Source organism: Dermacentor albipictus, chromosome 1 (assembly GCF_038994185.2).
Source record: "Dermacentor albipictus isolate Rhodes 1998 colony chromosome 1, USDA_Dalb.pri_finalv2, whole genome shotgun sequence".
Taxonomy (NCBI): Eukaryota; Metazoa; Arthropoda; class Arachnida; order Ixodida; family Ixodidae; genus Dermacentor; species Dermacentor albipictus.
This window is the reverse complement of record NC_091821.1, coordinates 475,257,988-475,273,382: the sequence shown is the minus strand read 5'-3', so window position 1 is coordinate 475,273,382 and position 15,395 is coordinate 475,257,988. Positions and strand designations below refer to the sequence as shown.

Genomic DNA, 15,395 nt, shown 5'->3' with positions numbered 1-15,395 from the left:
TTTCACTCCCGACGTGGGAGCGGCCCGCTTCGGGCCAGGAATCTAGCGCGACCTGAAGGATCTGAATGAAGTTGAAGGCGGCTATACATTTTATTACGGCAGCGATTATGTGGATAGTCACGAGTAAATTTAACCATCGGCTTCGTCATTGCCATTGACGTAGTGGTCCATAGGGACACTTCGGCATGCTAAATAGGCGCTATATTACTGAAACGCCAAAGATGATCGAACCATGTTTTACGGTCTTCACCAATTTATTCGTGATAGCTTTGCTATTACAGCCCACAAAAAAGACAGTCATGAGAGATTTCGTTTTGAGCCTATGCATTTTATTTCAAACCACTGAAACTTTCAAAATATTATTACGACTGAAATGCGTAAAGTGACGTATATTTTATTTAGTCCCGGCGCCTGTGCCCATCATGGACCTAATATTTAACCTGGCGCTGACCAATGCAGACGGTATCCCGTCAGGCTCATCCAAAGAGGTTGGTCTCATATTTCGTCTCATCTCGGGTACCCTGGAGCTGCGCGAGGAGCCTACATGGAAGCGCTGCTTTAGGTTGGTGACAGCCTTTGTAAGGGTAGTTGCCACCACCAGCTAATTTTGGAGGTGAAAGTCTCTGATTAGTTATACGATACGCGCCTCAAATGAAGAATCACCAACCAGACAGACTGCGTCGCTCGTGACCGTCGGTGACATAAAAGTAATGAATATTTTCGCTAAACTGTGGCCTCAGTCGCCGACGACATGTAGCGCATGTGAGCGCAGTATACGACCTTGCGTTTACCTTGTAGTTCAACAGTTCAGTAACCACAGTTTCAAATAACGCACACTTCGAAAAACACTATTATTATGAAGTGCTAGTGGTGGGCAACAATAGTGCTTTGTTTGCTTCATATTCTTGACGTGAGATAATGCTACCAAGATCAGGCAAAACAAAAATTAATTCCGGAGTATTACGTCCCACTTTGACGCTTTGATTATGAGCCCCGACATAGCGGAGCACTCCGGATCCATTTTGTTAGCCTGGATTTCTTTAACATGTGCCCAATGCATGGCATATGGGTATTTTTGTTTTCTTTCAGCCCCCATTCATATGAGGCCGCCACGGTGGCGATTCAATCCCGCGTCCTCGGGATTAGTAAACGACACGCCGCTGTGCTGTATAACTGGTCGTTGTATAGGTTTCGCGCAACAAACAATTCAACAGAAATGAACTTTATGTGTTAAATACAGAGGAAAAGGCAATGCATGCAGGTATTCTGTGCCCATTGCTAAAAAGCTAATACAAATAAATTCGTTAAATCGCCTGCCAAGATGAGTAACAACAAAAAAGCAGAAATGCGCCATGAGCTTTTGGAATGCACCACGAATTCTACAAAAAGGGGGGGGGCGAATTTGTCTGCTCGCGAAAATTAGGTTGCAAATACCTGTTGAAATGTTTGGGCTGTCACCACCCTTAAATGGCGCTTCCACCTAAGCTCTCTATAGGTGCGATGCCGGTAACACCCATGGCGGTACTCATGGCGTTTGCGTCATCAGAAGCATGGCATACCCGCCAGCATGAGTTGCCTTGCGCGCTGCTTCGTGGCAAGATATTGCGTCCGCATATATAACCGTCCGAGAAGTTACGCGCTATGCTAAACCTTGATATTGCTATCAGTACTGCTCGCTTCGGAAGAAGCTGGCCCATCTTTGGGGCAGTTCGAAAGTTTGCTGGATAGCATGATCGAGAAAACGGGACTTGTACTCTGTGAAAAGTCAAGATATAAGTAATGCAACAGATTATGAGTAGGCCCCATATACTGTCTTTCGAAAAATGTGTTTCATACTCCTCGAACCTCTTGGTAGCAAATGTGATGCTGTTGAACCTTGTCAAATAAATTAGATGCAATCCTCAGCACACTACGGCCTTGCTCAATGCCAGTTTAAAGAAAAGAATATGTAAACCAAGGACCTATCTTGAAGCCTTAGCTAAATATGCTACCTGATTCGAAGTGCGTTTGCGGATCGGTTTGTTGGGATCGGGGCACAATCATGTGAACGAATAACTGCGCGTGTAAAAGAACCCAAACAACAATCATCACGAGTGACATAACATGCTCAAATACTAACGCGCAAGCCTATCATACATATAAATCCCTAATCAATCTAATCATCGGCTTTTATGCGAAAGAAACTGTTTGTTGGAGGTGCTCTCGGCTAGGTCTTAGCTAGAAAGAAAATGTCACGTAAGTACTCTAACAATGCGATTAACATTCTTCGGGAACTACACGCACTTTTTGGTATGTCCGTCTGTATCTAACCTCTTTCAAGCCAACTTAGGTCACTGATCGTTCGCCACTGGGAATGCGCACGAATAGACAACTTGGACCATTGTGCATGTGCAAGCGGCATATATGTGACACTATGTAAGTGAACGTTGTTGAGCGTTCCTCCAGAACGAGCACGGGGTGCTGGGTAGGTGCCCAGATAAAGAATCAAATCAAAAGGCAAGAAGGGAAGAAGTCGGCACCAGAAGCCGTCGAGCGTGGACAAGAAGTGAACTAAAGAGAATGGGACCAGAGCGTACATTGAACAATGAGCATTGGGCTTCAGAGAAGGTAAAAATTTGGCAATATTGTGTGTTTCTGTATTCTGGAGACTTATGCGCCAAAATCGCGATTTCATTATTAGGCACGGTGTATTGGGGGACGCTATATTAATTTGGACCCCCAGGGTGGTCTTTAACGTGGCCTCCATGCACGGGACGCGGGCATTTTACCATTTCACCTCCATGGAAATGCGGTCGCCACGACCTCGTGCTTAGCCGCGCAACACCATAGCCGCTAAGCCACCGCTACGGGTAATACTGTGTGTCGTCGCATTGATTCAATGCGAATAGCAATAACATATACATTGATCATGATCGGGGTCCTGACAGAATTTATTTCTTGTGTACTCTCACAATATTCGAAAGCGCATGATCACTCTCAAACCGAAAAAAAGAGAGAGAGAGAGAGAGAGAGAGCTTTCGTGTCTGAGATAAAAGATTTGTCTCCTACACAGAAGTTCTTAAAGGAAGAAGTGCAAGAAAATATTCACGTAAGATAAACTATACGAGACAGTTGTGCGAGAAAAACTTTATTTGACATTGCAAAAAATAACCACTACATTCGCTATCTCGCAAATAATATATCTCTAACGGAGATAGATAATCAGTTCTGAAATGCATCTGTGGCTAAAAAGTGACGTAGCAACACAGCTCACAATTGGAATGGCTGTTAATAAGAAACCAGAGGCATGTTGTACTTTTAGTCGCGGATTTGCTAGTTCCTTTTGAAAGTACTGAAAACGCTGCTTTGACTACAACAGGTGGCATTTTTCCAAAGGGTAAGTATCGCGTTACATTACAAGCCCTTCGACGGAACGTAAATTATAACGCCCATTAATCGCGCGTGGTGGAACCTGTGCAGGGAAGCTGTCGTCAAACGGTGACTTCAATGCTATAAAACTCAATCCAACGCGAACGGATGTCGTTACTGTCATCTCGGCAGGGTGCAGCCGCGTGCAATGTTTATTCTTATGTGCCATACCGGTCACAAATTTACTGTGGCTCAAACAGCAGTTCATGCGAATGCACACTATTTAGGAGGTGTCGATGCAGTCAGGCCCCGAGGACAATGGCGATGTTTGTCGAGGGATGAATGGCGAAAACGGATTTATAGTGAGAGAAGCATGAAGCGAAATATACGGGCAAGGTTGACCATCATTTTTCTTGCCTTTCCTTCCCGTTTCCATGGCCTATTGTAAGCTGGCGCGCGTGCACGTGCACTTGCACGTATGCGCATACGTGAGACACGCGCCCATTAAGCAAGGCTGCAGCAGCCACGGTGGGGAAAGTCTTGAACTGTTGCTAATACATGTTCACCTTCCAAAAAAGAAACGTCCATTATTCCCACATCTTACTTGGTGCACCTTTTGTGGGTGCGTGGCTTTCTTCCGAGAGAAAATTGTAGTATAGATCAGCATGGGCTGACAGGAAGTGTAATTTGAAACGTTTTCCAAATAATAAAAAAGGTGGCTGCGTGAGCCAACGTTCTGGTCTACTTGAGCCCACCATGCAGAGATCGACATTTTCGCAAGTAGCACTGTTCACAAAACGTAGTTGGTACAAGAGTTCATCTTGAAAAAATTGTTTTTTTTTTCTGTCGCTGGTATGGGGTCTTGGCGTGGATAGCATCGGGATTTGCCATGTGGATTGGTGATATGTAGGAAACCACCACGCATCTGTCGACGTCTTTTCACGAAATCACGTTTTCTTACCGGTTTTCTTTTCCTGGTTTGTGCGCATGCGACTTGTATCGTTCAGGAATTGCGATTCTCTGTGATAAATATTGATTCGACGACTTGATGATGATGGAGATTTATTGACATCGCCTTTCAAACGGGGCGGCGACTAATTGCTACCTATGCCTGCTTGATTTAATCAGCTACATTGCGTTCTATAGTAGTCGGGCTAAGTAGCGTGGCGTCGCAGACCCTAGTGCACCTGCCTGGTGCTATCTAAAAGGCGATATGGTCATAGATGTTTTTCCATTCTAACGCATTTGTATGCATCTCCATATCAGTTCTTTTCCTCAAAACTTATCTAACTTGTATTGCTGTGAATACCTGGAACGGATCTCGTCGTGTAAATTTATTACCTGCTTTCTTTCTTTTTGCAGCTTAAAAGTAGCACGCGCCCTCAAGCAGTCACCGGTGAGGCATTATGGGAATCTTGAGGGAACGCTCTCCGTTATCACGTTCACCCACGTAAGGTGTGCCTCACCTAAGTGAAGTCAAACATTTCTTCTACTGTCTTAGCCAACCATACACAACAGACGTCTCATCGCAGTCGGTGAGCCGAGTGCATCTGCGCTTGGAAACCCGCTTTTCTGCCCACCGTGTATATGCAGTGAACCTCACCACCTGGTTTTGGATCCGCCATGGTTGCTCAGTGGCTATGCTGTTGGGCTGCTGAGCACGGGGTCGCGGGATCGAATCCCGGCCACGGCGGCCGCATTTCAATGGGGGTGAAGTGCGAAAACACCCGTGTACTTAGCTTTAGCTGCACGTTAAAGAACTCCAGGTGGTCAAAATTTCCGGAGTCCTCCACTGCTGCGTGCCACATAATCAGAAAGTGGCTTTGGCACGGAGAACCCAATAAACTAATTTGGCCTGGTTTTGGTAGATCGATACAACGATCCAGTGAAGACAGTGGCACGTCATCAGAACAAGAACTGGAATAGTGTTTGCCTGAGCTCGTTGGTTGCACATAGCACAATTGGTTTCCAGCAGAACATACTGACACGGACGGAAAGGGACGACGACACGCACTGGACTAGTAACTTAATGTTTATGATTGATTTGCCACACTACTATACCACAAGGCACGCAAATGCCCACAAAGAAAACATTCCCTTCAGAGTCATCGTGTCGGAAAGGAACACGTGGCAGGAACAAGTTTCAACGTATCTGGCAATGCAGTTTCCGGGACTCGCCGTCAGTGACCCATACAGGATTGAAATCTCGGTAGCTTTCATATATTACCTTCACTCTCGTGATTCCATGATATCGGCAGCGTTTTCTGTCGCCATTCTAGACATGTATTACTCCGTCCCTCATTCAAGTAGGCAGGCGGTGCTACGAGCAACAATCGAAGCGAAATCCATTGTACAATTCCAGAATAATGCTGGCGTTTCCTTGGACACTTTTCTCGAGTTTCTATCCTCTTATGTCAATGCACCTGTCATTTTTGTTGGAGAATCGCACTACATTCAGAGAGGCTGAGTCAGCATTGGCTCACGAGTCGCACCATACTTGTGGGGCCTCTTCCTCGCAGCAGTGGGTACAAGAATTGAGGATGGCCGAAAATACAACAACGTTCTGGCAATCGTTAGCTACGGGGATGATTTTCTGGTGCTGTGCAACACAGTTGATGAGCTAGAACTAAGCATATGCAGGGAAAGTGTCCCGACAACTTTTCATGAAGCATGTCCAGATTTAAACTTCATCTTTGAAATCCCAGAAAGGAAGAAAAATAAGTTTCTTCCTTTAGACATCACCTTCAAAAACCAGCACACATGCTGGAAGTACGCAACCCGCTCTTGCGACTGGTTCCTGCCGTACGTTTCTGACCATCCCAAGAATGTAAAACAAGCCATCGAGACCACGGTGCCACAGACCGCCCTAAAGAAGTTGTGTCATCACGTAATGGAAAAGAGCTTCATGCACCATGTAACCAGGCTCAACAACGCTGGCTATCTCAAAGGCCTGCTTACAGTGGTCGCCGAATGGTTGCTCAAGAAAACGAGGCTCTCGAATATCATGGCTGAACAAGAAGAAAACATTCCACAGACAAAGAAAGGTCGCCGTTGTGCTTTATGTACACGGCCTTCCCCACAAGCTAAATAAGATAGCCGGAAAGGAAGGCATCACGGTTGTCTGTTCAGCACCAAACAAGGCGTATTCAATGTGTGCATAAGTCAATAATGGCTAGGAAATTATCAAATGCGCAATAAACCGCCAGAAGAAGCGCACTACCTGCAAAACAGGGGTGATATATGATATACCCTTATCATGCCACCAACGATATATAGGACAAGTAGCCAGGTGTATCAATGACAGCACAAGAGCGCATGCATCATGTTTGGATGGAATCTCCGCTGGGCATCCGCTTTTTATCATCGCCAGCACCATTGCACCGTTTCAGTTCACGACGCCAAGTTTTTTTTTTATTGAAAAAGTAACAACAAGCTGATGCGCGAAATTTTAGAAGGCATGTCCACTGACAGAAGCGGGCAATCTTGCATTAGTATACCATCAATACTTCTAACAGAAAACGAAAAGGGCTACTTGCGCAAGGACGATATTTCAGCCTAAGGGTTGGATAATAGGCATGACTAAAGACAAAAAACAAGAAAGACGCATTGGCGGTCTTGTGCTATAAAAATGTGGGAAATCAATAATAAACATTCAGTTGCTAGCCCAGCGTGTGTTGTCGTCCCTTTCTTTTCGTGTCAGTACCTTCTGCTAGAAACAAAATGTTGAACAAGGAGTAGGTTTTACACTACCGCTTTCGGTTCTGCTTATGCGCGGGGACATTCCAACAGCAATCACGTTTAAAGCGACTGGGCTCGTAAGCCGCTTCACGTGGGGCTTTTAGCTGTATGTGTGAACCAACGGAATATGCCTCCTGCAGGTTAGAACACCGAAAATGTAATTTTGAAGGGATATCTGTGAATGTGCCTTCCAACACGTTTTGACAGGTTACCAGGGGCAACCGAGGGATGGCCTGTAACCAATGAGTGCATCTCGCGGTTTCCTCCAAGCGTGCGCAGAAAAATACGCTCGGTGTATACCGCTTACAACTACGCGAATAAGTCTCTACCAGTATATTGTTTAATTGTAAAAACATTCGAGCGCACACTGTTTTAGAAAACACTCCGCAATCCTAATTCATTCCAGTAGCCGTCTGCTAATGTTTACATGCCTAGCTCATGTTTCGAGGGCAGCTAGCTGATCAGACATTTCTCATGTAGCAGTAGTTGCACCAGCAAATATAGGCAGAGAACACTAAAAAAGAAAGGAGACGTCAGCTACTGACCCAACACATTTCTGTGCATAGGACCAGCGTACCCAAAAGGCGCGATCATAAAGAAAATGGCGCGACTGAGAAATTTCGTGTATGTTGAAGCGCGGAGCGAGGTCGGGTTGGTTTGCCTCGCCACGCCCACGCCCCTGGAGCAGCGATATCCACAGAGACCGATCAAAGCGCACGGTTATCCGAACCTTTCGATGGGAAGCGGGCTCATCGTGACAGCCCGCGGTGACCGGGCTATCTAGCTACGCACGCAGCAGAAGGCCTAAAAAACCGTAATTGACCCTCAAACTTCCCCTAAAGCCCTTGGCGCCAGAGGTGGCGCTCACGCTTCTGAGGTCCACTGAACGCAAGCACAACTTTGCGTGTTTCGCTTAGTCGGTTTCTAAGTCGCTCTGTTATGGCACATACCCATACTGGGGAATTCACCAGGATCGGGCAAATACGCAATGGCGATTACCTGTCTTGATAGACCCATTTGTCCGAGTGGTTTACTGTTCGGGCACGCACTAAATGGTGCATACCCAGGTGCACAAGTTGTGGGCTGAGAGAGGTTAGATACAGACCTACGCTACCTTAACGTTTATAAATTTCTCTGAACGTGCTAGTTCCATTAAGAACACCCTGTTCGAGGTCCTGTTTTCTTCAAATCACTCGTTGAGTGCTATAATCGGGGCCAAATAGTAACGCGAAAGCATTATATGGCTCATGAGCCGGAAAATCGCATGACCACACGATGGTGCAAAAAGGCGACGAACCCCCACGACCTTCGGTGCTAATTAAGGCGAAGGTAATTAAGGCGCAGTTTTTTAAGGTATATTTAATTTTTAAAACAAATTATGGATTTTTACGTGCTAAAACCACTTGCAGCTTTGGAGGCACGCCGTAGTGGGGGACTCCGAAAACTTTAACCGCCTGGGGTTCTTTAACGAGCACCTAAATCTAAGTACACAAATGTTTTCACCCCCATCGAAATGCGGCCGCCGGGGCCGAAATTCTATCCCGCGACCTCGTGCTTAGCAGCCCTTCACCAGAGCCACTAAACAACCACGGCGGGTTATATTAAATTAAGGCACTCGAACCCATGACCTTTGTGCGGAGTCTAATCGCGACCTTTGATGGGAGTCGAAGCGACGACTTTCGTTGTTAATCAGGACGCAGGTAATTATGGTGCAGTTAATTAAAGCCTAAGAACCCACGACTTTCGTTGGTAGTCAAACCCTCGACCATTGGTGTTTAGACGAAGTTAACGGAGCTGAAAGAGCCAAGCATCGTGCTATAGTTGCAATGGTTTCGCATTCATCTACATAAGGCGTCAGTATATATATATATATATATATATATATATATATATATATATATATATATATGTCATGAGGCATTGCATGTACACGCAATGCCTCATGCCTCGAGCGTACCGGAACGGCAGAAGGCTAACATAATCCTAATCCATAAGAAAAGGGACGCCAAAGACTCGAAAAATTATAGACCGATCAGCTTACTGTCAGTTGCCTACAACCTATTTACAAACGTAATCGCAAATAGAATCAGGAACACCTTAGACTTCTGTCAAGCAAAGGACCAGGCAGGATTCCGTAAAGGCTACTCAACAATCGACCATATTCACACTATCAATCAGGTGATGGAGAAATGCACGGAATATAACCCACCCTTATATATAGCTTTCATTGATTACGAGAAAGCGTTTGATTCTGTTGAAACCTCAGCATTCATGGAGGCATTAGGGAATCAGGGTGTAGACGAGCCGTATGCAAAAATACTGAAAGATATCTATACCGGCTCCACAGCCACCGTAGTCCTCCATAAAGAAAGCAACAAAATCCCAATAAAGAAAGGCGTCAGGCAAGGAGATACGATCTCTCCAATGCTATTCACAGCGTGTTTACAGGAGGTATTCAGAGACCTGGATTGGGAAGAATTGGGGACAAAAGGTAATGGAGAATACCTTAGTAACTTGCGATTCGCTGATGATAATGACTTGCTTAGTAACTCAGGGGACCAACTGTAATGCATGCTCAATGACCTGGAGAGTAAAAGCAGAAGAGTGGGTCTAAAAATTAATCTGCAGAAAACTAAAGTAATGTTTAACAGTCTCGGAAGAGAACAGCAATTTACAATAGGTAGCGAGGCACTGCAAGTGGTAAGGGAATACATCTACTTAGGGCAGGTAGTCACCGCGGATCCGGATCATGAGACGGAAATAGTCAGAAGAATAAGAATGGGCTGGGGTGCGTTTGGCAGGCATCCTCAGATCATGAACAGCAGGTCGCCATTATTCCTCAAGAGAAAAGTGTATAATAGCTGTGCCTTACCAGTACTCACCTACAGGGCAGAAACTTGGAGGCTTACGAAAAGGGTTCTACTTAAATTGAGGACGACGCAACGAGCTATGGAAAGAAGAATGATGGGCGTAATGTTAAGGGATAAGAAAAGAGCAGATTGGTTGACGGAACAAACGCGAGTTAATGACATCTTAGTTGAAATCAAGAAAAAGATATGGGCTTCGGCAGGACATGTAATGAGGAGGCAAGATAAGCGATGGTCATTATTGGTTACGGACTCGATTCCAAGGGAAGGGAAGCTGAGCAGTGGGCGTAACCAGGCTGATGATATATATATATATATATATATATATATATATATATATATATATATATATATATATATATATATATATATATATATATATATATATACATATTGTTCGCAAGTGATCTTTGCCACTGGCCGGCCGTCTTCGCGAATAGTATGCCCAGAATCAGGATTAGCTGTCATGCGCTCTTAAAACGAATTCCAACCTAAGAGCTTCTTGTGACTAGGGATCCTGCATTTCTTATTGGCACGAGATGTTTCATATATGAAATCGGGGCGTATCCATGGTCAACTTTCTAAGCAACTCAAAGGCAGTCACCTCGCTTTAATATCGCCGAACGCAGGTATCTCTTATCGGAGGTAATTTTTATTCCGTAAAGGAGTGGAAATCTTCACCAGGGAAGACGGATGCACGTTAGGAGACTGTGTTTGACGGCACCTGTACCATTGTATAGAAGGCGAGATTCCAGAAGACATAATATTTTACATTAGAATGCTGCGCAAGTCCACATTGCGTAAGGAGTGTCTGCTTCAACGACTAGAGCGGAGTCGCTCAGAGGTATCTCGGCCCGTCGTACGTGCGGTGGGTTGCTAGTATGGGTGACAGCATGGCCAATGTAATTCCGGCAAGGGAGCGCCCGAAGCACAACCGTCTGTGCCGTCGACAAAAGACTCGCTAGAGATCATATGTGCGATAAGCTTATAGCGCTGTCTCCAACACGGAATAAATTTATATAGGCACCCTGCACTGTTCAGAAGTCGCTACGAGGTCTTCATTGTTCGCTCCAGCGTCGCCGAGAACGGCCGCTTCGAGGCGATGCAAACGCCACGCGTTGCGAACGATAGCGGCTCAATTTTTGTCGCTTGTCCGAGTGCTACCCACTGTGCTTTGGCCAAATCAAGCTTAGGATTCTTAGCGCTCATGATAATAGACGCGAACATGTGCGGTCACAGGCAGAGCACGCGCCCTTCAAAATTTTAGCAAATCGGATAGTCTTGCCTCGTGATAAGCGATCAAAAGTGCAACTGCGAATGTACACAGCGTCTGCCCCGTTTTGCTTCCGCCACTCGCTAGGCCTTGCGTTCTGGCGCTGCCACCAACTCTGAAATGCTTCCGCGGAAGGTGCCTATTCACATGTACACACTCTTAAACAAATGTACACCCTTTGGGTCGTATCTTGCCACGCAACGATAATCGTCATCTGTCTTGCTTGCGTTTCCTTTCTTGAAAACGCCGCCCTCACTACTTTCCTGTCGACAAATGCCCTGTCATGCTGATAGCGCGCACGCCGTTCGTGACTTGGAAATACCGGGCTCGCAGCGTTAAAGAAAGCAAAGGCAGAAAAGACAGACGACGATAGTCGTTGTACGGCAGCATACAATCTAAAGGGTGTAATTTTGTTTAGGAGTCTAGACGCTGGCCACCGCAGAATTAAGTAAATTGTGGGGTTTTACGTGCCAAAAGCACTTTCTGATTATGAGGCCCGCCGTATGGGGGACTCCGGAAATTTCGACCACTTGTGATTCTTTAACGTGCACCTAAATCTAAGTACGCTGGTGTTTTCGCATTTCGCCCCCATAGAACTGCGACCACCGTTGCCACGTTTCGATCCCGCGACCTCGTGCTCAGCAGCCCAACATCACAGCCACTGAGCAACCATGGTGGGTTGGCCGCCGCAGGATTTCACTAGTCTATGGCGCAGAGATCACGCGCAAACTGAACTCCATGGCACCTACAGGCAATAAGTAAGAGTAAATGGTCTTAAATTAACTTGCTTCTAGACGTTATCAGCTATTAAGCACAGCGATCTCCTTGCTAGCTCACAGGCAAGACTAAATCAGCAACCATTTTCGATAAAGCAGTCTCGCAAGCTCCCTTTTCTTAACTTTTCTTTTTTGTGCTCGAAGACTGAGCTCAGAGGACCCCACTCACCGGTGTCGTTCTCGTTACGGGAGTCATAGAACGCCCGCTGCTCGCATTCCCGCAGTGCTTTCAGTTGGGAGAACACCCTCTCAGCACGGGTGCCCTGCGCGCTAGGGCTGCACCAGGGCAGCAGGCAGGACGAGAGCAGCTGCACCAGTGCAGGAAGGAAAGTAGATAAGTGCGATTGACGCTCAGAGGCACCTTCCATGATTATTATTAGTTTTCTATTTTTTTTTATTTTGTGATACTGTCAATCCCATCACGGATTTTTACAGGAGTGGGTTAGAAGGGTCTGTAGACATAGTAGTACAGGCATTTACATAAGAATACAAAAGGGCACTTGGCAAGAGTAGAGTTTCATGGACCTATGTTAACAGCAATAAGTATGGCAAAAACATAACGCACAAAGAGCTTATTTCAATTACATATGATGTTTTGCAAAGAGACAAAAAGGAAGAAGGATAAGTATATGGTTATACAATTGATAGCATCATACATCATTTCACATCACACATTTCCAAAAACATTTGGCAATTAATACAATGATAAAGACAATGTTGATAACATCATTTAGTAGTGATTGACAGTACTGTTGCGCCAACGATATCAACAAATTTGTCAACAGTGGGCTGTGCGACTAAAGTCTGGGCTAAAGCATTCCAATCGCGAACTGCTCGCGGGAAGAACGAAAAGCTGAATGTATTGTTAGTGCAAGAATACTCCTGGTGTGTTAGGTGATGCTTGTGACGGGTTTTTCTGGATGTGTTATAGGAAATATAGGTGTTAGAATCCACATGTACCGTATTATGCAAGATGGGATACAAAAATTTGAGTCGGTACAGCATCGCACGACTGCTTAGTGTGTGAAGGCCGATTTCGTATAGCATCTGAGTAGGCGAGTCGGTGCGCCGAAATCGGTTACAGATAAACCACGCGGCTTTTCGCTGGACAGCCTCAAGAGTGGTGATTTGATTTTGGGCAAAGGGAAACCACGCCACGTTCGCATATTCTAAGATAGGACGTATGATTATAACATAGGCCAAGAGCTTGGCCTCCTTCGTAGAGTATCGCAGGGCCCGTTTTAAGAACATAAGCTTTCGCATCGCTTTGCTTGCTACGTGCTCTGCATGAGCCGACCATCCTAAGTCTGATTAAATGATAACGCCCAAGTAGTTCTACTGAGGGACAGTGTTAAGTGTAGTATTATCACAGCGGTATGAAAAAGTAAGCTTGGATTTCTTTTTTGTTACTGACATTGAAACTGTTTTATCGAATTTGATGGCCATTTGCCAGTCTTCACACCATTGTACTATCAAAGAAAAATCCTTGTTAAGACTAATTTGATCTTGCCGGTTTAGTACTTCTCTATACAGGACGCAATCATCTGCAAATAACCTAATTTTGGATTCAATCTGATTAGTTATGTCATCTATGAACAAAACAAACAGGATAGGGGCCAAAACGGAACCCTGGGGTACACCAGAAAGTACTGGTAAAATTTCAGAAGCGTGGGAGCCTAACTGAATAAACTGGCGGCGGTCAGATAAGTAATTGCTAATTCAACGAAAAATTGGCCCATCTCCTAGTATATGTTTAAGCTTTAGGTGTAGTTTAGCATGGCAGACACAATCAAAGGCCTTTGAGAAGTCTAGGTAGATTACATCTATTTGTTTCTGGTCGTTAATTGCTTTGTCGAAATCGTGTAATATCTCAACGAGTTGGGTAACGGTAGACAGACCAGTCCTGAAGCCATGTTGGCATGGATGGAGGACATTGCTTGCCTCAATGAACTGTGTAACGGATTTTAAGATAATATGTTCCAAGATTTTAAAGCATGTACATGTGAGAGAAATAGGCCTATAGTTTGACTGACAAGAAATATTGCCCGATTCGTAGACGGGCACTATTAGCAATTTTCGATTCTGCTGGGATACATTGTTCGGAGATTGATTTGTTGTAAATAAGGCATAAGTATTTGCTTACAGGCTCGGCATAACGTTTCAGGAAACAGTTCGGGATTCCGTCAGAACCGTTGCACTTTTTATCGTCTAAATTTAATAATAGTGCGAACACGCCTGCTTCAGTTACGACTGGAGCGCTCAGTTATTATTATTATTATTATTATTATTATTATTATTATTATTATTATTATTATTATTATTATTATTATTATTATTATTATTATTAATATTATTATTATTATTATTATTATTATTATTATTATTATTACTACTACTACTACTATTACTATTATTGTTGTTGTTGTTGTTGTTGTTGTCGTTGTCGCACCAGGAGTGGTAGTACGTACGTGTGAGGGAAATATTGTAGTTTTTCTTTTAATTTTTCATTTGATACTAAATCTAACTTATACGTCAGTTTAAGTATGAATTTTACAGCCTAATTTAATATACGAAGATATTAGTGAAGTAATCATACAGCTCACGTGCACATGACCACATCCAGGAATTGGTACACCCGCCTCTGAGATAAGCCCGCGCTGAACAACGCGAATTCTGTTGCAGGGGTCGGAGGATTAACGACGAAACATAGTTACTGTACATTTAGGGGGGGGGGGGGTCCGGCGATTTAGCAAGAAAGAAATATGTTCAGGTTAACACTGAAAACTAGCGTATCCAGAGCCTTCGCGGCTTAAGTATATTGGTCTGTTTAAGAACTACGATTCTGTCTGTCATTGTGGCGACAATAATTTGGGACGCAACAACAACCGCCTGCCGTACGTTTTGCAAGAACACGGCCACTACATAGCATTCGCGTCTTTCTCTGGCACAGAAGTATGAGTTTCTATACATTTTCCTAAACTCTTCGCAGTATCAAACATCAAATGCTTCTTTACTATTTCCTTTATAACGCACCAAAATATTATCAACCGCCTTATTACATTTCCTGCCTGTCGGTGCGTGGGTCGATATCGGCGTACGATGAAGGTGTTGTGATAAATAAATATTCAGTACAGTCAGATTGGATGTATGTATGCGTATTTTGTCTACCGCTTGTATATTGCATGGAATACCCTTCTAATTACCTAGTGTAGAGTAGTACCCTTTGGCTGTATGTAATGTAAGGCATGTATGTAAACTGCGCTACAACAAGCCCTCTGTGGCAGACTGCATGCGTCATTAGGCCCACTTACTCAATTTCAGTTCGCTGTAAGGCTCCTAATGAGCCATTTGTATTGTTTCATGAACTGTCAGGCTAGTTTTCCGAGCATTTAG

The 15,395-nt window shown here is 44.6% G+C and overlaps 1 protein-coding gene across 2 annotated transcripts in view; it reads right to left on the bottom strand.

Moving 5' to 3' along the window:
• LOC139059462 (calcitonin gene-related peptide type 1 receptor-like) overlaps positions 1 to 15,395 on the bottom strand; it is a 148,863-nt gene that overhangs the window by 45,937 nt on the left and 87,531 nt on the right. For both annotated transcript variants that reach the window (XM_070537899.1, XM_070537893.1), the window contains exon 3: positions 12,172 to 12,310. In XM_070537899.1, the coding sequence (XP_070394000.1) occupies positions 12,172 to 12,310 (139 nt within the window). The remainder of the gene's footprint in view (positions 1 to 12,171; positions 12,311 to 15,395) is intronic.